Source organism: Podarcis tiliguerta (genome assembly GCF_965153285.1).
Source record: "Podarcis tiliguerta genome assembly, chromosome: 5".
Taxonomy (NCBI): Eukaryota; Metazoa; Chordata; class Lepidosauria; order Squamata; family Lacertidae; genus Podarcis; species Podarcis tiliguerta.
The window spans coordinates 42,124,298-42,151,350 of NC_139538.1; the positions used below are offsets into that span (position 1 = coordinate 42,124,298).

General features: G+C 40.9%; 1 protein-coding gene and 1 long non-coding RNA gene across 2 annotated transcripts; one reads left to right on the forward strand and one right to left on the reverse strand.

The window, feature by feature from the left end:
* Nucleotides 1-350: 350 nt before the first annotated feature.
* On the forward strand, nt 351-26,769 carry OGA (O-GlcNAcase). The gene is made up of 16 exons (XM_083443792.1): nt 351-592; nt 3,974-4,025; nt 5,218-5,315; nt 6,607-6,737; nt 6,912-7,083; nt 9,091-9,189; nt 9,337-9,621; nt 9,843-10,001; nt 10,607-11,211; nt 13,693-13,867; nt 17,203-17,288; nt 18,158-18,262; nt 19,181-19,266; nt 20,987-21,179; nt 22,267-22,426; nt 24,663-26,769. Exons 1-16 carry the CDS (start codon nt 367-369, stop codon nt 24,797-24,799), a joined length of 2,769 nt encoding a protein of 922 aa, XP_083299918.1. The 5' UTR covers nt 351-366; the 3' UTR covers nt 24,800-26,769.
* LOC310679133 lies at nt 20,167-21,050 on the reverse strand. Its single transcript, XR_014512126.1, has 2 exons — nt 20,930-21,050; nt 20,167-20,884 (listed from the first exon to the last, which is right to left on the reverse strand). It is a non-coding gene; the product is annotated as an uncharacterized lncRNA (long non-coding RNA).
* Nucleotides 26,770-27,053: the final 284 nt, after the last annotated feature.

A 27,053-nucleotide genomic window follows, 5' to 3' on the forward strand; every position in this document is an offset into this window, starting at 1 on the left:
TGCGCAGTGGGCCGCGATCTCGTTTTCGCGCGTGCGCATTGACACGCCCCACCCCCGCCGACCCCCGCGAGACATGCGCAGTAAATGCCCTGCCGGTCCCTCGCGCCTGCGCGGTTAGGTAGTTTTCTCAGCCACCCTTCCCCCACGTCCTTTTCGTTCGCTCAAGCAGCTGCTTTGTTGGACTGCTCGCCCCTGCTCCCTTCGCCTGGCGCGCGGTGGGAAGGAGGTGGAGCCGGCACGTGATCAGCAGCAGCGGCCCCCGTTGGCAGTCGAGCGAGCAGGGCGGTTGGTTCCGGCTCGGACCGGTTGGGGCTGGTTTTCCCCGCGCAAGCGCAGCCCGCTCCGGTTAGAGCGCAGGGAAGGGCGATGGCGGCGGACGGGAGTCCCGGAGCAGGCCTGGCGGGGATGGTCGACGAGGCGCGGGGGGAGCCTCAAGGCACACCTGGCCCCAGCCCTGTGGCTGCCGTCGCCTCGCCCAACGAGGCGTCCCCGGCGAGACCCGACCCGGCAGGCCCCGAAGCGGATCCCGACAGCGGCTCCGGGGCTGTGGGCAACGGGGGCCTTCGGCGGTTCCTCTGCGGCGTCGTAGAAGGTAAGGGGAGAGCGAGGGGCTGCGGGGCCGGGCGAATTCGCGGTCGAGAGCGAGGAGGAGAGGCCGTAGCCGGAACAAAGCATCCCCGCCTCTCCCTCCAGCGCCGTCGTCTCCTCCTCCGCCCCGCTCCATTTTCCTCTGGCTCCGCCCTGGGAATGAAACCTGGCGGCGGAGGGTTAAAACCGTTTGCTCTGTTCCGTGGTAAAGACGAAGCTGTCCTTTTCAGGGCATCTGCCTTCCAGTTCGCTGAATTTAAATGCTGCAAACTTCCGAGCCACATGTTGGTTCTTCCGTTCACGTGAGTGCACACACTGGAAAAACGTTACGAAACGTGCAACAAAACAAAAACAGTTCACGGACCATAGCTGTCAAGGTTTCCCTTTTTTTTTAAGGGAAATTCCCTTATTAAGAATAGGATTCCTCGCAAGAAAAGGGAAAAGTTGACAGCTATGTCACGGACACAGCTGAAAACTAACCGCTTTCTTGTGCCCCAAGGTTTTTCCATGTGTGAAGCAACCAGGTTGCTGATAGGGTTACAGTTCAGCTAGTGTTCTGGAATGGATAGTGGTAGTAGGCTTGTTTTCTTCCTGTGTTATTTCATTGCCACACAGAAAGAAAGAAAAACACAGGTGTTTATTGATACTTACTGGTTGGTTCTTCAAGTACCAGTGTTAGGCTGCTGCCTAGACTAGCCTCCTCCCCCCCCCCCAAGTTGTTAGATTCCTACCAGCCCTAGACAGTATGGTCGTTGGCAGGCTGTCATGGGAGATATGTCCCACATAATGCTCATGGGGTCTTGACTGGCAGTGAGTGACTAGGAACAAGACCTTGGGGTCATACTGGATAGCTCAGTGAAGATCTCAGCCCATTGTGCAGCAACTGTGAAAAATGCAAATTCCATGCTAGGGATCATTTGGAAGGGATTTTAAATAAAACGGCTGATATCATAATGCTGTTATACAAATCAGTGGTGCAACAGCTTTAGGGATACGGAATACAGTTCAGGTCACTTCACCTCAGAAAGGATATTGCAGAGTTGAGAAAGTTTCATAAAAGGTCATCCAAAATAATCAAAGGGGTTGGGAAACTCCCCTTTGAGGAAAGCATACAACATTTTGGACTTCTAGTTCAGAGAAAAGGTGAATAAGAGATAGCATAAAATTGGATATACTATCTGTGATTTGGGGAAAGTGGACAGACAAGTTTTTCTCCCTCATACTTCTAGTACTAGTAAACATCCAATGAAGCTGAACATTGGGAGATTTAAGACAGTCAAAAGAAAGTACAGTATTTTTCCTTGTATAAGACTATGTTTTTTCCCTTTAAAATAATGTCAAAAATTAGGGGGCGTCTTATACACAGATACATCTTCCCCCATTTTCTTAAATCTGGGTCCCCAAAATAGGGGACCCTTATACATGGGGGTGTCTTATAGACGGAAAAATACAATACACACAGTGCATAGTTGAACTATGGAATTTGCTCCCATAGGAGGCAATAATGGCCACCAACTTTGATGGCTTTAAAAGAGAATTAGACAAATTAATGAAGGACAAGGCTATCGGTGGCTGTGATCCATGATGGCTATGTTTTGCCTCCATTATTGGAGGCATATGCTTCATACTGTTTGCTGGAAACGGCAAGAGGAATAAATGCTGTTGCTCTCGGGTCCTGCTTCTGGGTTTCCTATAGGTATCTGGTTTGTCGCTGTGGGAACAGTAGGATGGACGATGGTCTGATCTAGCAAGCTCTTATGTAGCCTGTAAGGTATCATGTTGGCTACCCCTGAATCTGGAGAGGTGGACCTGCAGGCTTATGAAAGGCGTGTTCCTTCAGCTTGAAGATATAATCTTGTTCACAGTTGGTGGTAGAGGAGCATGCATGAATTTTGATCTAGCATAGATTTAAGCTGTGAATATCAGCCTAAATCTAAATGTTGGTGGTTTTTCCCCACCCGCACAGTAGGTGTTGTTAGCTGTGGTGCTACATGATTTTTTTCCTGTGGCATGTTGTAGGTTTGTGGTTTTGATGAGATCTCAATATGGAAAAGGAGGTTTATTTCCAGCTTGATTAATATAGAAAAGGGGTAGCTAATGTGTTGCCCTCCAGAAATTTTAGACTGAAACTCCCATCATCCTTGAATATTGGCTATGCTGGCTGGGACTGATGGGTATTGTACTTCATGACATCTGAAGGGTATCACATTGGCTATCCCTTAATATACACACTATCTGTATGTGTGCCTACTTTGTGTGGAGTTTTTGTGGGAGAATTGAGAAGTCAGATGGCTAGCAGATGTTGTCAGGAATTAAATAGGTTTATTAAATCAGTCATGATTTGTGTATATGCAAAATGCCTCTTCTAAATAGCAACTTCTGTTACAAGGTGTATTTATTGTCTCATGCCAGTCGTGTTTGCACTTTTGTGAAAGTACAGCCAGGCACAGACATAACTCCCCCAAACCCTTTGTTCCTGGAGTGAGAAGCTTGTAATGAAAACTGCCATATTGATGGTTTTGGTAACCGGAGAAGAGCATAACAGCTTCCCACGCTGGCAGTTGTCTGAGTATTTTTGCAGGAACTGTCGGGGGAGGGTTCATTCTTACCCTCCTTACAATCATGTTTTAAAACACTCTAGCTCCACTTCTGATTTAATGCTTTGCTTCAGGGCTTAAGTTGGGTTTTAAAAAATGTGAGCTCAGGAGGCTATTATTTTTGACTGGGCTAGTAGCCTTGTAAAAACTTGTGGTTGCCAGGACCCTGCCTCTCCCCCTGTCCCTCTCCCCATGTTACTGGAAAAACATGATTTTGAATTGGCTGTTTGCGGATGGGCACTTGCTGAGATGTAATGTTCAGGACCTGTATGCATTTTTCTGTGAGTTACCCAGGTGCATGGATTCCATTGGTAACAGATTTGGAAAGGCGGCTTGTGTCATAGTCACTATGATGGCAGGCCTCATTCACATCAGGGAAATGAACTGAGTGTACATTAGAACAGATTTTCGAAAGGTCATACTTTGCTCCAAGAAATGCATTCCAGTACTACTAAACAGGACATAAGTTCCAACATGTATCATGCATACAGGTTTGATCTCGCAGCATTTTACACTGCCGTACTTGTTTATATGTAGCGCTTCAGGCACTACTTAAAGGAACAACTGAGGCCTATTTATTTCAAACCCACTAGATGCAGCTTTTGACAGCTAACTTGTACAAGTTTACCTCTTTAGTTCTTACTGTGCCCTAATTAAAGTTGCTTAACAAATTTGTATAATGAATTATTAAACTAATAATTATTAATTATGGCTCAGATGTTGCACTTGATATTTTGTTAAGAAGCAGCACAATATTTGAAACTGTCTACCATCAATATTTCCCACAGGATTTTATGGAAGGCCTTGGGTTATGGAACAGAGAAAAGAGCTTTTTAGAAGGTATGTGGCATTGTGTACTGTAGCATTCTAATACATAATTTGGGGGGGGGGCTTATTGGGTCATTGTTTTTGTTCTGATTTTATGTATTTGATATTTTTGTGAACTGCCCTGAGTCCTTTGGGTATAGGGTGGTATACGAAATACAGTAAGTAAGTAAGTAAGTAAGTAAATTAAAACAATTAGTTGTAAAAATAAAGAATTTGTTTAGTGCAGAATTAAGGCATAGGTTCTGAAAACTAAAGTATGGGAGGAGAGGAGGAGCCAGAAGGTCATAGAAAATTGAGTGGTTTTTGCTTTCAGTGACTGTTCTAAGCTAACTCATAATAAATCAAATCAAACCTCTGAAATTCAATTTCTATGCTGCTTTTAATTCAAATGAATCCCAAAGTGGCTTCAGTTAATAACAGTTTGATAAAACAATACAGATGCAGTATAAATCATATAAAGTAATTAACAAATCATCAGCAAAACAATTGCTATATATAAAACACTGTTAACAAAGCAACAACTAATAAGCTAAACATCACAATTAAAGCAAAAGTCATATATAATTAACAAATCAATACAACATGTAAACAACATCAACAATATTAATAAAATAAATAAGCAGAATCCAGCAAAAAGCATTTATATACTACTTGATATTTCAAAAGCTCTGAGCAGTGTTTTTAAGTTAAGAAAATGAATAGTGTCCTCCAGTTTCCAAGCGTATCACAATCAATGTCAGTTTATTTTGCAACAAACTTATGGGCATTGGAAAATAGAATGGCACCAATAATGGATTTATAGTGACTTTCTGTGTTATATCTAGAATTTCCTTGAAAACTATCTGCCAGAATGTTTGCATCTGCACACTTTCCCACCACATAAGATGCACTGTTCATACCATAGTCCCTCCAGCAAAGCAGTTTCCCAGGATGTACTACCACCTGAAAAAAACCTTGAAGTAACATTTTTAAAGAAAAATAACAAAAAGTAGAAGCTTGTAGAACAAAAAGCATCTAACCATGGTCACAGATTTAGATTTGTATATTTGGTCCTCTTATTTATCTTCTTTATTTGTTCAGGTGTACCATTCTTGCTTTTTCTCCCTGGGGTGTTGCACAACTTGCATGGTACTCTTGGCTATACAATTAAGCAATGCAGATATGTACAATGTATTTCAAACAACATTTTAATTTTGCTTTGTAGACTTCAGAAATGGGGACTGAATGCATACCTATATGCACCAAAAGATGATTACAAGCACAGGATGTTTTGGCGAGAAATGTATTCTGTGGAGGAAGCTGGTAATTAACTTTATTGCATTGTAAAATATATATATTCATTGAATTACAGTTGTTTCCACATTTGGATGGTAAAATAAAAGTGAAGTTGAGAGGGGTAAGCTTTTTGTTGCTTTAATTAGAAGATGCATTAAATAACTCTTAGAGGCTTTCCTGCCTAGCTGGATGAGAGAAAATCAGTGTTCTGTTAAAGTACACACAGATATTTTTTTAATATCCTCCCCAACCCAACAGTCCAGTCATGGAACTCAAGACAGTGTACATAGGATTCTTAGGTGGTCCTCCCATCCAGACACTGGCCATAGCCGGAACTGCTTAGCTTTAACAAGGTTGCTGCATTATATCACCTTGAATGATGCCATGGGATGATCCCTTTGCCTCAATGCTAGGGAGAAAGAAGACCTATTCAACAATGACAACCCACAATGCTTCATTAATGGAGGAGAGAACAATGCCTGTGCTCCTAACTGACTTAGTTTCTTATTATATCAGCCTGGTACAGATATAGCACAGTCTTTTCTCTCCTAACCCTGGTTCATGTGCTCAGCATTTTCCCCATCATCATCATCATTTCCTCCAATTCTTTCATTTTCAGAGCAAGCTGTGGTGCAGCATTACATTTGCACCAGCATTTTTGTGAACCACACTTTGCAAATCCATTTCTGTTCCAGCTGGACTGCCACTTCCCCACTCCCTTTCTACCGTGTCATCTACCACCTAGAGTCCTGTGGGACAGATTCCAGAAGAGAGAGGTTGGCTAGCAAAGACACCAGAGCCTGCTCCAGCCAGAATTGCTCCTGCCCCCTAAGTAGCCTGTGAAGAGGCTTTTGATGAGAAAGTTACCTTAATGATACAACAACAATATTAAAAATATATTTCATTATATGCCACTTTGAAAATACTTGTATCCTGAAAGGTGGAATATAAATAATTGTAGCGAATAGATGTGATTTGTGCCTGACCTTGTTAGTAAAAATGCCATTGTAACACTGGATCTGCCCAAAATATTTTAATGTCAAAGACAGAAGGAATCTTTTGTTCCAAGTTGGCATGTACAACTTGATCCTATACATGCTTACTTGAAACCAGATCCCAGTTTCCCCACATTTTACCGTGTGTGTGTGTGTGAATCAGATGGAGGACTGAATATGTTTTGACAAAAAATGTTAATTATTCATATTTCTTTGGGCCTTAAAAGTATTTTTTGCCTGCATATATTGAAATGTATTCTGATTAATAAAATGCCTTAACTTCATAGTTGCTTGTTGCTAAAATAGTTGGCTTTGCTTTCTAGAGCAGCTCATGACTCTCATCGCGGCTGCTCAAGAATATGGGATAGAGTTTATCTATGCTATCTCTCCTGGACTCGATATTACCTTCTCAAACCCGAAAGAAGTTTCTACATTGAAACGCAAGCTGGACCAGGTATCTTATATTTATGTATATTATAATTTTAAACATAAATGAGAAATTGCAAAAACACTGGATAAAGGAAATATGCCCCTACCTGTGTTGCACTCTAGATGGGGTTACATTCTCTAGCTTTTATGTTGTACAATAATAACAAGCGTTAATATTTTTTCTTCTTTATCCTGCTAGGTTACTCAGTTTGGCTGCAGATCTTTTGCACTGTTATTTGATGATATTGATCACAATATGTGTGCAGCCGACAAAGAAGTGTTCAGTTCCTTTGCACATGCCCAGATCTCAATCACTAATGAAATCTTCCAGTATCTAGGAGAGCCAGAAACATTCCTGTTCTGTCCCACAGGTAAAGTGACAATGCAGATACTGCATTTTAACAAGAATGAGGTCAAAAAGCCTTCTGTTCTTGTCCCCTTCCTCTCAAGGCAAACCTTTCCTGATGGAGGGGTTGGTGAAGAGAATTGCCAGTTAGACACCATTCCTTAAAGACACCCTGAGCATCTTCAAACAGTTGGGTACAACCCTCCTTTCTGTCTTAGCCACACTTTACTTGAACTTGTTACAAATTTAATAGCAGTCTATGGTAAACTGGGTGCATGTTTATGACTTCTAGTTGCTGGTATGTGGCATACTTTTTCACACTGTCTGAATATTTTTTCTTCGGGAGTTTGGTGGGGGTGGGATTCTAGCAGGTTTGCCATCTTAGTCTGTTGTAGTAAAAAGCAGTTAAAAATTTTTACTTACATTGTGACATAAGCTTCTGTAGAGCAGATCTCACTTCATCAGATACAGGAAGGCCCACTCCTATAAAGTCACAGCATACAGAGCCAATGAACAGGTTCTTGTCTTAGTATTTTTTTCTGTTGTGATCACTCTGAAATCTTTGGGTGAAGGGCAGTGTATAAATTTAATAATAATACTACCTTGGAAAGAGGAAGCAGAGGAAAACTGTTGAACGGTTAACTTGCGATGTCATGAAACGAACAATTGCTGGTTGTAATTTGTGTTTTGCTATTGTTGCTTGTATCCAGCGTGTTATCCAGCATGTTTTATGAAATCACAAAGTATTCACTAGACTCCTGAGTGACTTCCAATCTGACTTTCCTCATCAACGGATTAGAACTATGTGCAATGAAGGATTATATACACTGAGTACCAAGAGAAGAATAAATGATTAAAAAGAAAATACAAACCGGGGGGGGGGGGGAGAGAGAAATCTAATGAACAACATTCACATGGGGAATGGCTAGCTCCTAAAATTGCTAGTTTTGGAACTAGAGCATAGAAAATTCTGTGAGGGGCTTTCCTTCCTTGCCATTTCCTTCCTTTATGTACTTACATTATGTGAAGTGTCCTTGGCATAAGTTCATACATATTCTCTGTTGCCCAGGGTCTGGTGCATGAATTACTTTATTTGCCAAAGTACTTGTTACACTTTTGGCTGTTCCCCAACAATGGTGTTGAGCTAACCAAAGGTTCACTGCCTAGACAAACCCTGCTATCAATCTTGCCAGGTTGTACATAGGTATCGTATTAAGATAACCTTACTGGAGATTCTCAGACTTACTTCAGAGCTTAAATGTAATCCTGCATGTGTAGCAAAATAACAGAGTTCCAGACTTGTTTTGGCAGGCATGCCTTCTTAAGAATAAATTTCTGCAATTCTGGATTCAGCTTTTTGAGCATGCATAGCTGAGACAAACCTACTCAATTCCAAAAGGAAGGAAGAGGTAGAATCCCTACTTGACAGGGAAGGAATGGAAGTAAAATGGGCTTACGGCCAGCTACTGTGGAAACACCTGAACAAAGGTCTGGAGAAGAGATGGCAGTCTCAGAACTGTCAAGCCTCTGCCCAGTTACCAGTCAGTTGGTCCCAAAACACAGGTGATCATAAGAAACAAGAAGAGATACCGGCAACATATCCCAGTTGATAAGCAGTAGCCAGGATCAGCTCTAGCACCATTAAAAGAAGTAGCAGTAATCAGATCATTGAGTCCCAGTAACCTCTTAACTGTCAGAGTGTCCCTAATACCTTAAGCCTTGGAGGACAACGGGAATGAGCCTTTTGGAATTTAGGAAGGCACTTGCATTGTTGAGAATGTTTATGGATTCCTGTGGGAGTCCCTAAAGTTGTGTTGTTGTGACATTTTTTATTTTTATTTTTATTTTTGTCTTTACATTAAACACTACCTCAACCATTGCAAGAGTTAACAATAATTTTTTTTTGCATAAAAGCAAATCTGTCAGAAATGACATGGTAGGATATTGGGAACTGCCATAATCATCTAGCAGTGCCACACACAAGACAGCAAAATGGATAGTGGGTTTTAACTTGTATTTTTCTCTGTTCCAGAATACTGTGGCACTTTCTGCTATCCAAATGTTGCTCAGTCTCCTTATTTACGAACTGTAGGGGAAAAGCTGTTACCTGGAATTGATGTGTTATGGACAGGTGAGTATTTTGCTTTGTTGAGGTTGATATTGCCAACTTAGTTCAGCATTCTTATTAAATGTTTTAGTATGCTGCTTAAATTTTATCATCCTGGCCTATGGCTAATCACTAAACTCATTCTGAGTCAGTTGTGAAACTACATTTTAGGTCCCAAAGTGGTATCTAAAGACATTCCAGTGGAGTCCATTGAAGAGGTTTCAAAGATAATTCGCAGAGCTCCGGTCATCTGGGACAACATTCATGCCAACGACTATGATCAGAAAAGGCTGTTTCTTGGTCCATATAAAGGTCGATCAACGGAACTCATCCCACGCTTAAAGGGAGTCCTGACCAATCCAAATTGTGAATTTGAAGCCAACTTTGTTGCTATTCACACCCTTGCAACCTGGTATAAATCCAACATGAATGGAGTGAGGAAAGATGTTGTGATGAGTAAGTTGATCAGAAGTGCTCAATCACTATCTTAGGAACAATGCTTTTAGAAATAATGTAATAACCTTAATAATTAAATAATCTTAAATTTTCACATTGATAAAAGGAGTTTCAGGAAATGTCATCTTAATAAATTAGTACTTTTGTCTTTAAATGCAAATACATGGCAGCCTTGAACCTTGCTCTTGAATTAATATTCTGTTTCTTAATAATCTGTGCAGCTGACACTGAAGACAGTACTGTTTCAATTCAGATTAAACTGGAGAATGAAGGCAGTGATGAAGATATTGAAACAGATGTTCTCTATAGCCCACAATTGGCCTTGAAGTTGTCATTAACAGAGTGGCTACAGGAATTTGCAGTACCTCATCAGTACAGCAGTGAGTAAGCAATTTTGGTTTTGTCTTGCTTACAATATTGGAGTGAATGAAGAATGTTACTCAAACCAAAAATGTTTTTCTAGAGTTCAGTAAAAAAAAATATCTGCTGAATAAAATACTTCAAAAGATTGCTGCTGTTACGGTTTCATTATGCATCAGGAACAGTTTTTGTTTAAATTTTTAAAAAGGAACTGACTCTTTCTGAGTGACAAGTATATTTCCCTGAAGCAATGCACTTCTCTTACAGATTCTGCGTCGGGTGTGGGGGTGTTCTCAATTTGTCTTTGTTGGGAGAGGACACTATCAAAAATACTGTATTGAAAATATGTGGAATTGCATTGCACCCGATATAATTTGTGCATCTGAAGGGATTGTTTTGAATTACACATCATATTTTTGCTACATGCAAATGTATTTCAGGCAAATGCACAAGTGTTGTACCTTTTCAATATATGTATAATTGCAGCAAAATAGACACTTGCATGTATGTGTATTTCATTCAGAGACCGAGAGTGTGTGTGTTCACAAATTATTTATATATGTGAAACTTGGTTGTATGAAAAAGCTGAGTAGATATGACTGAATTTTGTCTGCTCTGTCTGCAGGCAGACAAGTGGCCCATAGTGGCGCTAAAACAAGTGTTGTGGATGTGCCTCTGGTTACACCGTCCGCTTTAAATTCTACCACTGTGATTACTACCGTTTACCAAGAACCCATAATGAGCCAGGGAACTGCACTAAGCAACGAATCACAGGTTCTGGTCAAAGAGGAAGAAAAGAAGCAACTGGATGAGGAGCCAATGGACATGGTAGTGGAAAAGCAAGAGGATTCTGACAAGAATATCAATCAAATATTGACTGACATTGCTGAAGCAAAAATGTCAGAAGAGTTAAAACCAATGGATACGGATAAAGAGAGCATGGCTGAATCAAAATCTCCAGAGATGTCAATGCAGGATGATTGTGGTGATATTGCACCTATGCAGACAGATGAGCAAACTAACAAGGAGCAGTTTGTGCCTGGTCCCCATGAGAAGCCGTTATATGCAGTAGAACCAGTAACTCTAGAAGATCTACAGTTGCTTGCAGACTTGTTCTATCTCCCATATGAACATGGAGTCAAAGGGGCCCAAATGTTACGAGAGTTCCAGTGGCTCAGAGCAAACAGCAGTGTTGTTAGTGTGAATTGTAAAGGAAAGGACTCTGAAAAGGTGAGTGACTGCATTGTTTTCATTTGGTGTAGGTGTGCATATTTCCTATTTGAAAAAAGCACAATAGCAAAAGAAATAATGAGCAACTGCATTGGAAGTCTCTGAGCTGAACCTAGCCTGTAGATAATTAAGAATATCATTCATGTAGGCTGGTTGGTGGTTGAGTGTCTTGTGCTGTAGAATGCATCTTCACGCTTTGAATGTGTGCACTACTCGTGCATCATCCTGGCTAGAGATGTAAAAGTCAATAGGTTTTTGTTTTTTTTAAGCCATACTGCAAAAACAAAAAGATAGAAATAATGAAAAGAAAGAAAAAAAGAAAAAAGCAAATACCCCAAAATACATAATAGAAACCCCCTTCCCCACCCCACCACCACAAAAATCAGGCAAAAAACAAGAACATTCAAAACAAAACAAAGAAAAATTCCACCTTTCCAGATCCATCTTTCATAACTTACTTTCTCGGCTTCCTCCCACCTCCCTCTTTGTATTCCAGTTGTTAATCGAGTCAGCAAATTCCTTCCAACTTTCACTGCTTATACTTATTTACCTTAATCCCTATAAACCTTATTTCCTCATCAACATCACCAAGTAGATAAACATCTAAAAAATAAGATTATCCAAACCCTAATTCACTAAATAACAAAGAAAAAGAAAGAAATAACCTTAATTCTTACACTCTTAAATCCTAATATCATATACCCTTATATCCTGGTGTCTTAATTCTTTATCTTATTTCACTAGAACCAAATAACATCCCTCCATCATCTCCCAAAGGTTCTTAATCAAACAATGTTACGGTAAAATATTACTTAAAAGATTCCCAATTTATCCCACCATCTCTTCCCCCCGATTCCGGGTTCTGCCAATCCTTTTTACAAATTCTAGAGTCTTTCCTGTCATCAAGATAGTTCTCTCATCCCGGTTCTCTTATATCCGAGGCTTTCAAATCATCTCCCTGGGCTGTCTGCAAGTTCTTTTTCCAGCCTGAAATTGAGCCCCAAAGAGCTTTTTCCCCAACGTCCCCTTTATTCCTCTTCAGCACGCTTGCCCAGACTCCATATCTCAACTTATAGGCCAGAAAGTGATCCAAAGCGTACTCCGCACTCTCTTTAGAATTACTGAAGCTCATTTTTCCAAACTTTCCCTCAGAGCCACCCTCCAAAACGTAACTCATCAATTCTGCATCACTCAGTCCACATGGGGCACTGCCTCTCCAATTCTGTCCTTCAGTCTTCATGGTCTCAGAATTAAATTTGTGTCCATCAATTTGAGGCACTATTGCTGAAACTTCCACATAAGATTTCTCTTGCAGAAACAGAACCGGTTCTATTTGTTCCATCTTCTTCTCCAATACACATCCTTGCGAAATTGATTCCGCTTCTCGAACTACATCTGTTGATTTACCTTTCTGTGCCAAGATGTATGCATTTTTTTTCAGGTCAGAGATGCCCAGTTCAAGAATGCTCACTTTTTAAAAAACTTGTTCCAGCAGAGCTGTTATTTTTTCAGCCATATTCCCAGGCTTGTTTTTCCCAGTGTTATCTTACTCTTCAAGGTCTCAGCCTCTCCTCTGCAGGCTGCAGTCTGCATGGAATTTTCCATCCAAAAATGTAACAGTCACAAACACCTTTCTGCGACACTCTGCCACAGTTTCCTTTTGTTATTTTCCATTCAGATTTCAGTTACAGTTACAGTTCCACTCTCTGATCCTTCTTCCATAAAGATATAGTCCATTCCTCCGTTGTTATTATTTTTTTAATTATAAAGCTTTTTTTTTCCTTTTGACAGCCCGGTCCCGGGCTCGAGACGGTAGTAAATTAGGTCGATTTTTACTGTCCTGCAGGTCAATAGTCCATCAAAGAAATCTCCCCCTCTTCCCCTGCTCCCGAGGGGGGGTTCAAAAAACTTGGATAACGAAGATTTTTACAAAGCGCTTTTCAAAGGCTCCAGCTTATATCGGTTTTGCTTTGATCTTTCTACAAAGCGGAAGGTGGGCTTCCTGTTTAAACCTTCCGTTCAAGTGCCGAATTCCAATAAATTTATAATCCAATTCCGTTACTTACGAAGTCAGTTTAAGTCCGAATGTCCACAGGAAAGGCTGGCGCTTTCTGGCAACAGCTGTGCGGCTTCACTCCCCGAAAACAGCGATTGATTCGATGTGCCGCGCCACTCACCCCACGTCACTCCGGAGCCCCAAAACCGGGTCTCCCCACGAGTAGGGGAGGCGCTGAAGGCACGTGCCGAATCCCAAGCCCATGGTCTTCCTCCGACGGTGGTTTTTTGCGGGTCTCTGCCTCGCCGTGGTGGTCAGACCCTTCTTTCCAGAGAGCGGTCTCCTCCGAGACAGAGGAAATCCGCCATTGCTCAGGCGCGCCAACCCGGAAGCCCAAAGTCAATAGGTATTGTCATAATATCCATGTAGTTTCATCCTCAACATGAAAATACAGTTTGTATGAAATTTGTTCCTTTTTATCTTAGATTGAAGAATGGCGTGCTCGAGCCGCCAAGTTTGAAGAGATGTGTAGCTTGGTGATGGGCATGTTCACTCGTCTTTCCAACTGTGCCAACCGGACAATCCTCTATGACATGTACTCATACGTCTGGGACATCAAGAGCATCATGTCTATGGTGAAATCTTTTGTGCAGTGGCTAGGTATGTTCTTTAGGAACCAGTTAGAGCGGCAACTAGCATAAATGCTTGTCTTTAATTAGCCCATGGAAAAAATGATGTCAATTGAATGTTTTTATATTATGGTCGCTTTGACCCTAAATCCTTCTTACTTTTTCTATTATTGGTCGCCATTCATGTTTCACTATAGACTGGCAATAAAAGTGACAGTGGACATACACTGAATATATCTCTTGGTCTTGAATTTTTTTTCTTGGGCTAAGGAACATAAAAGTTGATCTCTGAAACATAAGTTTTGACTCAGACTGAATGCACACTGGACTATAATGCAGTATTTCCCGGCCTTGTTGCAAAATTGGAAATGACACTATGAAATGTGACCATGCCTCAGCTATCTGCTGCTTGCTCTGTCTCAATAACGTTATTGCTGTCTTCAACAGAACAATTGCAGATGTGACCTTTCAATGGGCCTGGCCAAGAGGGAGCCGAGCCTCCCAGCCCTTTCTCTGCGCATGCGAGCTTTAGCATAAGGCTATTCTGGTGCAAAAGTGATTTGCTTAAACATTCGCAAGATGTCTGATTTTGGGCAAGGGAAGAAATTCCAGAGCTCTGAAGTCTGCTTTCATACCAGACTGTTCTCTAAAGAGAAATCAAAGAGCCTTTTTTGCCTGCAGCCTTTTTTAAATTACACAGGGGTTTTTTGGAATAGCACCAGCATGGCCTGGGTTCCTCTAGTGACCTCATTTCACTTTCAGGTTTCAATCCAACTGTAAGGAATATGCTGTGGACTTGCTTGATGCACACAGCAGGCAGCAACGCTGATGGTTTCCTGTCACAATTTCTGTAGTTGTCACAAATCTCATAATAAACCTCTTGCACCATACTGGATCAGCCTACAGTTCTTGGATCACTTGAAGCTGTAATCACTTGTATACATTCATAAGTATTCATAGGTCATATTGCGCTAGTTGCCAAGATATCCAGTATTGCATTTTGCTGTTACTCAGCAGAAGACCATATGGTTCTAGCAAAAAAAAAAAAAAATTAGGGCTTAGTGCAGAGAGGTTTTTTTAAGCCGGAGCATTTCCCACTAAATAAATAGGAAATAATTCAAAACCTGAGCCTTAGAATAGAGTTTGTACCTTCATGAGACCAACTCTCATATTGAGTTATTTCTTTGTCTTTTTCTTCTCCCCTCAGTATTGGTTCAGGCATTATAGATTGTTTAGGGAAGAGGAACAGGAAGGTAGAATCAGCCAACCCTTACAACAAGATTGTCAGCCCTATTTTAAAGGCAGGAAGGGAGGCACACCATACTTCTGAGTGGTATATTTGGTTACCAAATTACCCATTTTGTCAAAGAAACAGATGGGAAACTAAATTGTGCATTTCTCCTGGAAGGAGCATTAAGCAACTGCAATGATAAACATGAACTTGATTGACCATAGATTTCAGCTGTGAGGTTGATTTGCTTTTGAAACATTTCCCAATTTTTGGAGCAGGCTGCTGATCATAGCTGCCATTTTCTTTCATAAGGATGGCGTCTCCCAGCAGAAGTACTTAGTGCTTGCTACCCATTTCTGACACTATCTGGTAATACAGTACGTTTGTATATTCCACTGGATGCATCTACACCAAAAGAAACTATCTCGCCGCAGACCAAGTGAACTCTTGTAGCTGAGATCTTGGTCTTGCTGCTTATTGAGACCATTCTTTAGTTTATATAATTACTTATATAGTCATAAAAGTTGCTTCTCATTTGATGTGAATACAGAAGAATCACTAAACTGGAATGGTTTAGCCATTGAATGTTGATACACTTGGTGGTCCGCTGAAGGCTGATCTCTATACCCTTTCTTTCAATCCAGCTAGCATTCAGTTTATGAAACTAGTGTAGATAATACTACTATGGATTACTAATGCCTTCTACTGTCTTCTTCCCCAATGTGTGCAGATGGGAGAATCTTCAGCACAAGTATCTACTGCTATTGGATGGACCACGCCAGATGCTTTCAGCGTGTCGTGATTAATAAATTTAAGATGGGAAGGTTCTGTCCATGAGGCAGCTCAGATTAGGGCAGTAGGCACGGCCTGAAGTCACATTTGCGCAGCGACTCAGGCATTAACTCTTGATTTTCATTCATACAGCTCTTCATTCATGCAGCTCTGTAAAGTGTATAATAGTTGGAATGCTAGTTACGGTGTAGTCTCAAAGGAGAAGTACTCCAAGTTACTAGCGAAAGGGTATAACATAAAGCCTCTTTAATGAAGCACTCTGATATGGAAACACAGGAAACTCTAATTGACATGTTTTGACTTGCTATTTTAAAGGCTTTCTTTCATAATTGGCTAAGCGTTGATATCCGGCTTGGTTCACTTTGAGACTACCTAGCTAGTATGACACATTCGACTGTACTGATCTGAGATTGTTACTTGAACAGGAAGTAGATCGCTGTCCACAAGAGGAAACAAACTTGCGCAGCTTATCTTATCAGAAGACTAGGCAGGTTACTTTAATCCCCGCATCAACAATTCACCTGCCTATCCCCTCTCAAAGATGTTAGTTATGCTAATTGATTGTATAACTTGGCTATCAAAGCTGTTATCAAAGCTTAGCCATTATTAAAAAATATATATCCTTCTTACTAAATTGTGCAGAGGGCTTTAAAGCCCTTGCCACAGCTGCCTGTCAGGAATTAATGGCATTTCTCACATGGTTGAGGGTGGGTAAAATAAAATACTGTAACCGAGGCTGTTGTTGCCTAGATTGGGAACAATGTGTGTGCTGTGGTTACTGTTGTGTAAGCAGAGCTACGGAAGTGGACAGTATTGGTTTCTAATCTCTTGAAAAAGAAGTATCTGTTCCACATAGCTGTTTGGGCTATTCCATCCCACGCCAAACCTGGTTTTCTGGCAAGATTCAAACAATATGAAAATGTGACTTCAGACAGGTCCAAGTATTTCCATGGGGCTGTGATAATGGCTTATTTTCTATAACTTGATCAATGAAAATGTGAGAGCTGTTCCATGTTCTTAGTGATGAAAGAGAAGGACAAGGCAAGCTCAACTCTTGGAATAAATATTATACCTGTACAGAATGGGGCATACTGGCTTTTTACAGTATTGAATTTTCTGCTGTCTAAGGCTATCGTCTAACTTCATTTTATTAACAAAGAGCACAAAGCATCTAATCAGGAATCTTTACACACGGCAGCATTATCGCAGCCCCTCAAGTTCTTGGATTATAGCTCAGTTAGAGAGCTTTTCCCACAAAGTGTGTATTAGCTTGTTGGACATTTTAGCATCTCAGGACAATCCCCCTTCTCGTAACGTTCTCCGCTTGGATCTGATCTCCACAGGGTGTCGTAGTCAATCTTCAGCACAGTTCTTAAGTGGAGACCAAGAACCCTGGGCCTTTAGAGGTGGTCTAGCAGGAGAGTTCCAGGTATCAATATGAATTCACAACTGAATGACATTGTCTTTGTTTGAGAAATCTTTTATTGCGCGTCGGAGGACTGGAAGGCTTGGTCTGCCGAAGGCTTTCTGGTCCAAACCCAAATAGCCTGACAGCTTTGTTTTTAAATAATTTTCCTCCCATTTCTACAGTAATATCACAAGGAGATGCTGCCATTCCCACGCGCCTGCGAAGCGCTGCGGCTTTTAGTTGTACATTTCACATTGTTTCTTTGCAGGTCGCACAGCGTTTTTATCTGCGCCCGCAATTGCACAATGCGCGCCTGCTTGTCTGCCGACGAGAACTCCATGAGCAAAGAAAATACGATACTGTGTATTCCAAGATCCTCTCTAAGCAAAATCTGTCGTTTGCGTTCCTCATAATCCAGTTGGCAAACCAGTCCAAAAGAAATGTTTCTTCTGTGCCTGAATTTGCTCATGGATTTTTCAGGGGCTTACTTTCTTCCCCCTCACAGGTGCTCTCTGCGCACAGCCAATTGAGTCAGCATGTTGTTTTGGGGTTAGTGTCTCCTCTGGCCAGTTAACCCTCTTCAGACCAAACCTTTCCTCCTGACATGGCTATGTTAAGCTGAGAGCATAGATGACATTGGTGAAATTATACTAAAGCAGAAATGAGTTTAATGTAAACTCCATTAAGTGTTGTAACAGTTGTGTATCTTTAAAAAACTTCTGTTCAGATAAAATGGAAAAATGGTCCTTACATTTGTAAAGCCTACAAAACCCTACTTCCCTCTGGGGTGCCTGCAGTAGCAAAAGTTAACTTGGGAGTCTGCAATGCACGCCCAGGAATGTATCGCATCTTGCTTCTCAAACATTTACACTAATTTTTTGTTTTCACAGCGTTTGCTGCCTATTGAAGGAGCAAATGACCTCTTTTTTCAGCCACCTCCTCTTACTCCAACTTCAAAAGTTTACACCATCAGACCCTATTTCCCTAAAGATGAGGTAACCCATTTGTTTGGTCATTCTTGTACACAGTAATGCTGTTTGGAGGAGCATGTTGATAAAAGCAACTGTTTCTCTATATTTTGTTATTCTGTGAGTCTTCTGAATGCCTAGGAGAGGTGTGGTTCAAATGGAGGAAATGTAACAAGATTGAGTGGCTTATTCTGGGTTCATGGAAGTCTCTGGCAGCCCTAGCAGTATTATATTAAAAAAAAAATTTCCTAGGTGCTTTTTATGTGATCCCACTTATCAAAGGGAACATAAATAGGAAAAGCCTTGGGATCCCAGCCCAGTTGACTGCCTTGATAACACTGAATGAGTTTAATGTAAACTACTGATCACCAAGGACAATGAATAAGGAGTGACATAATCCAAATGCATGTTAGCCTGAACTATTTGGAAATAATACATAATCTCAGAAGCATTGTAGGATTGCTCAGGAAACATAGTAAGCTGCCTTGCATTGAGTCAAACTACTGGTTCATCTAGCTCATTAATGTCTAACCTGACAAGCAGCAGCTTTCCAGGAGATTCCCTGCCCTACATGGCGGTGTTGGGGATTGAACCTGAGACCTTGTGCATGCAAAGCAGGTGTTGCAAGCCCTGAGCTGTGGCCTTTCCTGTTAGGTTATTTATCTGACGCATTTGTACTGTGTACTTCCTCCAATGTGACTTACATGGAGTTATTTTAGTTTCAAGGCACAATGAATTCCACGTGGATTTAAGCCTGCATTTCCCTAGGCCGTCCAATCTGCCATCCACTACCTGTCGAATATGAGCTGTTGTGGAGGCATGGAATAAATGAAGTAGTGAGGATGCCTGTCAGTTAGTAGAACACAAGGCTTCCTAAGCAACAGTTCAGGTGTATGTGCTGTGGGAGGGAAAACTCGCACAATGAATATTTGTATATGTCTTTAGGCATCCGTGTACAAGATCTGCAGAGAAATGTATGATGATGAAACTGATCAGCCTTTCCATAGCCAGCCGGACTTAATTGGAGACAAGTAGGTATACTCTTGAAGTAAACTGGAATTTGTTGAATTACATACAGTGGTACCTCGGGTACAGACGCTTCAGGTTACAGAGGCTTCAGGTTACAGACTCCGCTAACCCAGAAATAGTACCTCAGGTTAAGAACTTTGCTTCAGGCTGAGAACAGAAATCGCACAGCAGCGGCACAACAACAGCGGGAGGCCCCATTAGCTAAAGTGGTACCTCAGGTTAAGAACAGTTTCAGGTTAAGAATGGACCTCAAGAACGAATTAAGTTCTTAAGCCGAGGTACCACTGTACTGTATTCATTTAGTAATAGTACTCCTTGTGGGTGGCTAATCTTTGACGCTCCAGATCTTGGAGCCCAGCCACCATCATCAGCATGCAGCATGGCCAGTGGTCAGGGATAATTGGAATTAGAGTCCAGCAGCATCTGAAGTGTCACAGATTGTCTGTCTCCTAGTATGCATCAAGAAATGCTATCAAGAAATGTAAATACAGTATTCAAAACAACTGGGAAGAGCAGGGAACTTCCATGCCTTGCCAGCTGAATAGAACACACAGGTTTTGTAAGGCTGGGGCCTGTGCTTCACATGTTCAATTTGAATCTGAATTCTAATCTGAAAGATGCTCTCCATTCTGGCTTGAAGACGGACTTCCAAGTTCTGTAGACTTTGTGCAAATTCCAGTGCAACTCAGCAAACACTTGATAGGGGAAACAAAATTTAAGGAACAGAGCAGAATTGGCACCAATCTAAAGTAACAGAAAAAATAAAAGAAGTCTGTATCACCCTTTGTGGAAGACTCCAGACATTCTTCTGAATCAAGTATGAACCCCTAGAGATTAACATCTAAGATCTTCACACCCTGCAGATGCAGGTCAGGGTATGAAAAAAGGAATCTGTAAACTTGTGCTACTGGTATCCAGCCTTTAATTTCTTACGCAGTTAGTACAATGCAGTGCTGCCAAGAAATCATGCTGAGTCATGGCAATGATTTACTGAAAACCACCTACATTCTTGCTGTTTCATTGATCAAACTGTGTATGTGGGGGGAAAACCCATCCTATAAGGTGCTCTTGTAAGCTTCAGACATGTTATTGTTTAATGAAGGTAGTGCAGCTGCAAATACTGTGATTATATGTTTGTATGGATTGGCCATTGAATATACTAACTGGATTGTCAGGTAAGCCTCCCTTTTCACTCCCATTTGAGGCTTGCCCATTCTCATGATCCCCAATACTGCAATACTGTTGTTGTTTTTAAACTATTTTTTTAAAAAGCATTAAACCATTTGGGGAGGAGTAGGGAAGTTGGCTTTACTTTGTAAATTTACAGCTGAAACCACTGTCCAGTCTTTAGGCATTTACTCACATAGTACTCTTCTGCTGCCTGGAGCAGCCATCTTGACTGTTGGTAAAACCCACTTCTGCAATTTTTATAATCCCTACTAATTCATTATAACAATTCCCAATTCTGATTACCTTTCCATAATACACTTAATTTTGAAACCCCCTTGGATAGGTACTTAGCCACTTGTATGTTCTACATGATGCCTGACTAACTGGCATTTAAAAGTACTAAGTCATAGTTCTCAGACTTGTACAACTTGCAACTGTGGTTCATTTATTCTTCTGTGTTCTCTCATTATGAGGCCTCACTAGTTTAACTGTTACGTAGATTTATTTGCATCAGTTATCTTTGGGCTCTACTGACGATTCCTTTCTTCTCAGGCTAGTAGGTGGTTTGCTGTCCCTCAGCCCAGATTACTGCTTTGTCCTGGAAGATGAAGATGGCATCTGTGGCTATGCACTGGGCACCGCTGATGTAACTCCTTTCATTAAGAAATGCAAAATTGCCTGGTTTCCTTTCATGCAGGAGAAATACAGCAAGCCAAGCAGTGATAAGGAGCTATCAGAGGCAGAGGTTAGTTATGCTGGCGTATGCTTGAGTTGTCAAATTGCTGTTTTTAGGCTTTCATCTCCTGTTGTCATAATACTCCTAGGAAGAGTAGGGGCAATTTATCCAATTTATTCCAATATAGAGGCCTCAGACACATGACACTGTGATAGTGTGATGGCCAAGTAGTCTCTAGAATTAGTTTATCTCTGTGCCTTTATAAATCCACACTTACAATTATCTCTAACATTGAGTTATATTTCATTCTTACTACTTAAACAGAACAATTCTAACTGATAGCTTTATATTTAGTACACTGCAGTATGTAATCATAGATTCTATTTTACAGTGTAGTTATGGTTCAACATGAATCATAGAATAGGCAATGTAGTGTGTTCATTAGATTTCAGAGACTCCCTTCCTGATCACAATATTATAAAAGCTCTGGGAACAGTGCCTGGGAGAGGCTTGATGAAAAGCCTCACTTCTTTTCACTGTCCGGAACCCAAGCATAAATCATCTAACTGCCAATCTGTCATGACACTCAATCCTTTCCCTTCTTTTAACCACTGTGATATTTGCATTTAGGATAGAATAGCTAACTAGCCTGATATGTTTTAGATATACAATTTCTGCTGCTGCTGCTGAATTTAGTTTCTCTAAATTTAATTTATTTGGATTTCAATAAACTCATTGCATTATTTTTGTTTTGCTGAGTGTATGCCAAAATAATGGCTATCTTTATTGTACCTTAAAATAAACTTAAGATTTGTTACCAGCAATTAAGGTCTGCATTGTTTAAAAACGATGTTTTTTATCAGAAGCTTAGAACAATAAAAGAGAACATAGCTTTCAGTTCTTCTGTTTTTCCAGCACCAGCCACCCAGTTTAATCTGTATACTTATCTCTAATTACTTAAAGAATGGTACTGACCAAATCCACTGTATTTAGCTACTTTAGCTTTTTGTTTAGAGATTAATGTGGTTGTCAAGTGAATAGGCTAATCCAAGTCTGTAGAAAGAACCTGTTTGGCAAGTGCACACAATGTTTCCAGCATAGATCACTGAACATTTTTTTTGATGTTGAAAGACTATTTCTGTTGTGCCTGTTGTAGAAAATTATGCTGAGCTTCCATGAGGAGCAAGAAGTTCTGCCAGAAACATTCCTTGCCAACTTCCCATCACTGATAAAGATTGATATCCATAAGAAGGTGACTGATCCAAGTGTGGCTAAAAGCATGATGGCGTGCTTGCTCTCTTCTCTGAAGGCAAATGGTAAGCTCTTATTCCTGACTCTTGTAGCTGTTGGGATATGAAAGGCAACTGTAGGCTCCTTACTAAGTGCCTGTGTCCGTATCTGATCGAGACCTGGGCAGTTTTTCAATATATCTTTCAAAATTGGTTATGAAGTCCACATCACAGTAACTGTTTCATGAAATGTTATTTGGCAGATACTACAATTTTGAGAACACTGTAGCTAGCCAGTGTTTCTTAGTGCCTCCGCTACCTCCTGCAGGAACAGCGAGCGACTCACAAGAGCAGGCTATGTTTCTTTAGATTGTGCAAGGAGCCCTAGCTCGGCTCCGCTGCCTCTGCAAAAACAGATGACAATTATGAAAGTAGCTGGAAAAGCAGCAGCCAGCCAGCAGCAGAAACTTATCAGCCCTCACAATAGACTTCTTTCGATTTTGCAGCAAGCCCTGGCTCAGGAGGCTAGAAGCCAGCGTGGCAGGCCAGTAGGTGTGGTTTACAGAGATGCTGCTCTGAGCTGGCTCGGGGCTTCTTGTTGGGAGCCCCCTTTGCCCCCTCCTTGCCCCCATGAAAGAAGAAACTATGGCTTTCTTCAGAGCAAGACCAAAAATGTTGCCCTGTCATTTAACTCTTTTTCTTTACTCCCATCCCCCCTTCCACCTGTGTGAGTACATGCGCTAAGCGTCTCTCTCCCCTCTGATGCCTTTAGGGTGCAAGTTGCAGTGTAACATTGCTGGTTCACCCTAAATAGCTTCCTTCATATAAAAAAAAGGAAGTTTTTAAAAAATAATAATTGGGATGCTATCTTGTTTGCTTGCCCTTCGTCCTTCCCTTCGATAAAAAGAGAGAGAGATTGGTGGGATGGGGGCTTTTGGGGGGCCCTTCTGTGTCACAGTAGGGGGAAATGAAGGGGGAAAGATTTGTTTCTGCCTTTATGCTGAAATGGGAGATTGAGGGGTGGTTGTGCAAGCAAATGTATGTCTACTCAGAAGTAAGCCCTGAATTCAGTGGGGCTTACTCATGCACAGAATTGCTGTTGGCCCTCTAGTGGGAAAGGAGATGCAACTTGACACTAGTAAATTACATAAATTATCTTAAATGAGTAGAAAACAGATTAAATTGTTAATATTTTTACTAAATCTACTACTTTTGTAAATTTTAAATTTGCCTCTAAAACTTTAATATATTCTCCAGAAGTCTTCAATGGTTTTAGTTGAAGCATGCTATCAGTGAGTTAATTTTCATATAATTATATGCATCAAATTTAGATTCTTTGTTGTTCAATATTTTCCTGGATTATTTGTATTCACAATGACTCATCACTGTATTTTGGATTGTCCTACATCTGTATACCACAATTTGGTATCCAAGCCCAAAACCAAAGTCCTGTTTGGATACATTTTGGGTTGCCTGTTGATGAAAGTGATGATTTCATCAGTGTATGGTCATTTAGACCCGTAACTTAGTAGTAGTTGCCAGGACATTACCATGTTCACATCTACGTAGTACCATCTTATTTAGGATATTGTGATATATCGGTATATCGTGATGTTTAGTTGGTGATATACCATGATACTGAAAACCAAATATCACCCAGCCCTAATATGAACATCTCCACTCATGGCCTGAAGATAAGATCTGCCTAAGAGAGAGCCCTCCTTAGCAAACATTAGATAGTGAGGACACCTGGCATACTAAGACATAAGGAAAGGGCTGGTGGTAATGCCCTTGCTATGGAACTCTCTGCCAAATGAAGCCCATTTACCCACATCCCTCTTGGTTTTCTTGTTCAGAAAGGGCCTTTTGGCTTTAGAATTATGACTCTTCAGTTGGATCTGTATGTGTCACCTCATTGATGAGATGTCACCTTTTTTAGCCAATGAAGAACCACTTCTGCAGCCCACATCATCCTTGCAAGTCCTAGACAGCTATGCAGTTTGAACAGTTGTATGCAAGCTTCCTGAGAAGACTGGTGGACACCCAGTAGCTGAGATCCAGAAAAGCATGCAACTAGTTCCACATAGCTTGTTTATACAGTATGCTGCTTTTCCATAATAAACTGTGTCCAAAGCAGCTCATGATAAGATTAATATCAAAATATAAAACACTTGAAAAAAACACCTCTTGACTTTGATTCAACTGCACAATGCAGTGTGAATTGATTAGAGATATCAAACAATGTTTGTGAAGTTTCTTCATTATAAAGACTCCTCTCTGCTTCTACTGTCTCCTCAAATATCTCCTCTTGTGTCTTTTTCAGGCTCCCGTGGGGCTTTCTGTGAAGTGAGACCAGATGATAAAAGAATCCTGGAATTTTACAGCAAACTGGGATGCTTTGAAATAGCTAAAATGGAGGGATTTCCAAAGGATGTCATTATTCTTGGAAGGAGCTTGTAAGGAGATTGTCGGTGAACTTTTGATACTGTAATCACGTAATGGTTGGAGAGCCTGAGGTTTATCTTGTTGCTGTTCCATGCAAAGGCAGCAGTCAGCTGGCCTGACAGGAGCTATGTGAAAATTCATCCATTACCCTTTCTGAGATGCTGCTCAAAACATTATTGGAAAATGGATACTGGTCACCCTCATTTCCTGGTCTTAAGCAAAGTGCCAAGGAGTACTGCATATTACATAGAGAGACATGAGTTCCCAAAGAGGTACTGGTGGCAATTCCATGCATCCACCTCTGTACTCAGCAGAATGGCTGTCTTTTCCAGAAAGCCCTGACATGAAATAGTTCTTCTCTGTGTCCTGTTCTTGAAGTGGGTTGAGAGAGATGAACATGGGATCTCTCCATTTACAGAGGGAAACAGGGTGCCTGTGTTGGCCAGCTTAAGGACAAACAAACACTGACAACTCTAGGTTTTGTTGATTGTCATGCTTGCTGATAGGGAAATTGAATGACCATCACTTCTAAAGAATTGGTTAAGCTTTGTGCTTCATAGGGATAAAAACTGTGCATTTGTCTGTGGCAAAGTCACTCAGTGGCAGAAGTGTAAATTTCAGTGTGTAAATATATATAAACTCGCTGTATGCTAATACTTTGTGTTTAATCGTTTTAGTAATTTTGCTTTCTGAAGCAAAGCGGTATTCTGAGACAGCACCTTTGAATAATGTCAAACCACAAGAGAGGCTGATGCCAACTTCACTACAGGCCTTTTCTACCGTGCCTCGTGCCCTTCACTAGAATTGCCGCTTTGGGGGAAAATGAGCGCTGATCAAGAAGGGTCGTTCCTTTAGAGGACAAACTCTTCAGAGGTGGAGTGGACACTGCCTCCTGCTGGGGGAAAGCTGGTCAGAGGGCAACCTCATGAAATCATTGATGCCCCTGACAGCCAGCCAGATTGCCTATCCAGACTGGTTGGATGGGTGGAATACTGCAGTTTACAGCTTCCACCTTTCCATGTCAGTCATTCTGACTAAATCAGGGTCTTCAAGTCATGCACATTTGTGACAGACTTCTTTGTGGACAAAAATAAGCACATTTTACAGATTTAAGTAGTTATCTAATTTTATTATCACTGCATTTAAGTTGTCCCCTGAAATCAGATAAGTGGAATCTGCATGGCTTAGGAATATTAGTAAGTCCATAACTTGGAAGGAGTTATTACTGTTCCATATAATGCTTTGTTCCCGTGAGGCAGTCAGTCAACGTTACACCTCATTTTTCTCATCTGCTACAGTCAACTGCTTTTGCTTCCTTTGAAAATATTCCCTTTTGAAAGGATTGAGTTTAACCTTTTTTTAAAACCCTCTGTGTAAACTTTGAAGAGGTTTTATACACTTTTTCAAATGGAATTTTACTGTTGGTGTACTTTGCAGCCTCTTCTGAGATGCTGGTGTTCAGCCTTTGTTATATGTTCACTATGAGAACAGTTTTAATAGCAAGTTAGTTAAACTGCAGCAAATACATTTCATTTGGAGTGCAAGGCACCAAACCATAATGACAGATCTTGCATAATTCCAAGCTGGTTTTCATGAGGATTCTATGGCTTTGAGTGTATGCAAAGCAGCTAGCCACTTGGTTTAGTTTTAATTAGATCCCAGAGAAAACATCTGGATTTATGGCATTACACATTTCAGGGGAGGGGGGGTATCTAGGCTTTTATACTGTTAACATAAACTTATGAATTTATCACTGTTAAGTTAATTGTGTGATGGTCTTGAAAGTCTGGGTCAGTCTCTCACTCGGGTTGTAAAGTGATGCAGTGACACAACTTTCATGGTTATCAGTTTTCATTGTGTACAGTTGGAATGCCACTTTCATGACTGTCTTTAGACCTACTGTATCTGTAGCAGAACAATGGACTGTGTAAAATTGTATTTGAAGACCATGTGAGAAATAGAATAAATTGCAAAGTGAATGTAAAGACTCGTCTCTGTATAATGCTGCAGAATGAGGAAAGTGGGTGGAGAAGAATAATTCTTCATACTGTGTTTCAGAGCATTCTGCTGATTATGTTGAAGAGATGGCTTTTAGTACAGCAAATTTGCTTTTGAGCTGTGTTCATTGCTGCTGAGCCTAAACATTGCTATTTTGTAAATACCCTTATTAGCATGGGGGGAAAGCATAGGGAACTTCTGAAGGTTTATTTGTCTTGGGCGGGTGTAATAATCTAAGATGCTATTTGGAGGTCAAATATAATGTCGTATT

Coding starts and splice junctions, on each gene's coding strand:
- OGA (XM_083443792.1), top strand. CDS start 367: ATGGCGGCGGACGGGAGTCCCGGAGCAGGCCTGGCGGGGATGGTCGAC. Junction 4,026..5,217: donor AGAAAAGAGCTTTTTAGAAG/GTATGTGGCATT, acceptor TTTGCTTTGTAG/ACTTCAGAAATGGGGACTGA. Junction 21,180..22,266: donor AGGAGCTATCAGAGGCAGAG/GTTAGTTATGCT, acceptor TGCCTGTTGTAG/AAAATTATGCTGAGCTTCCA.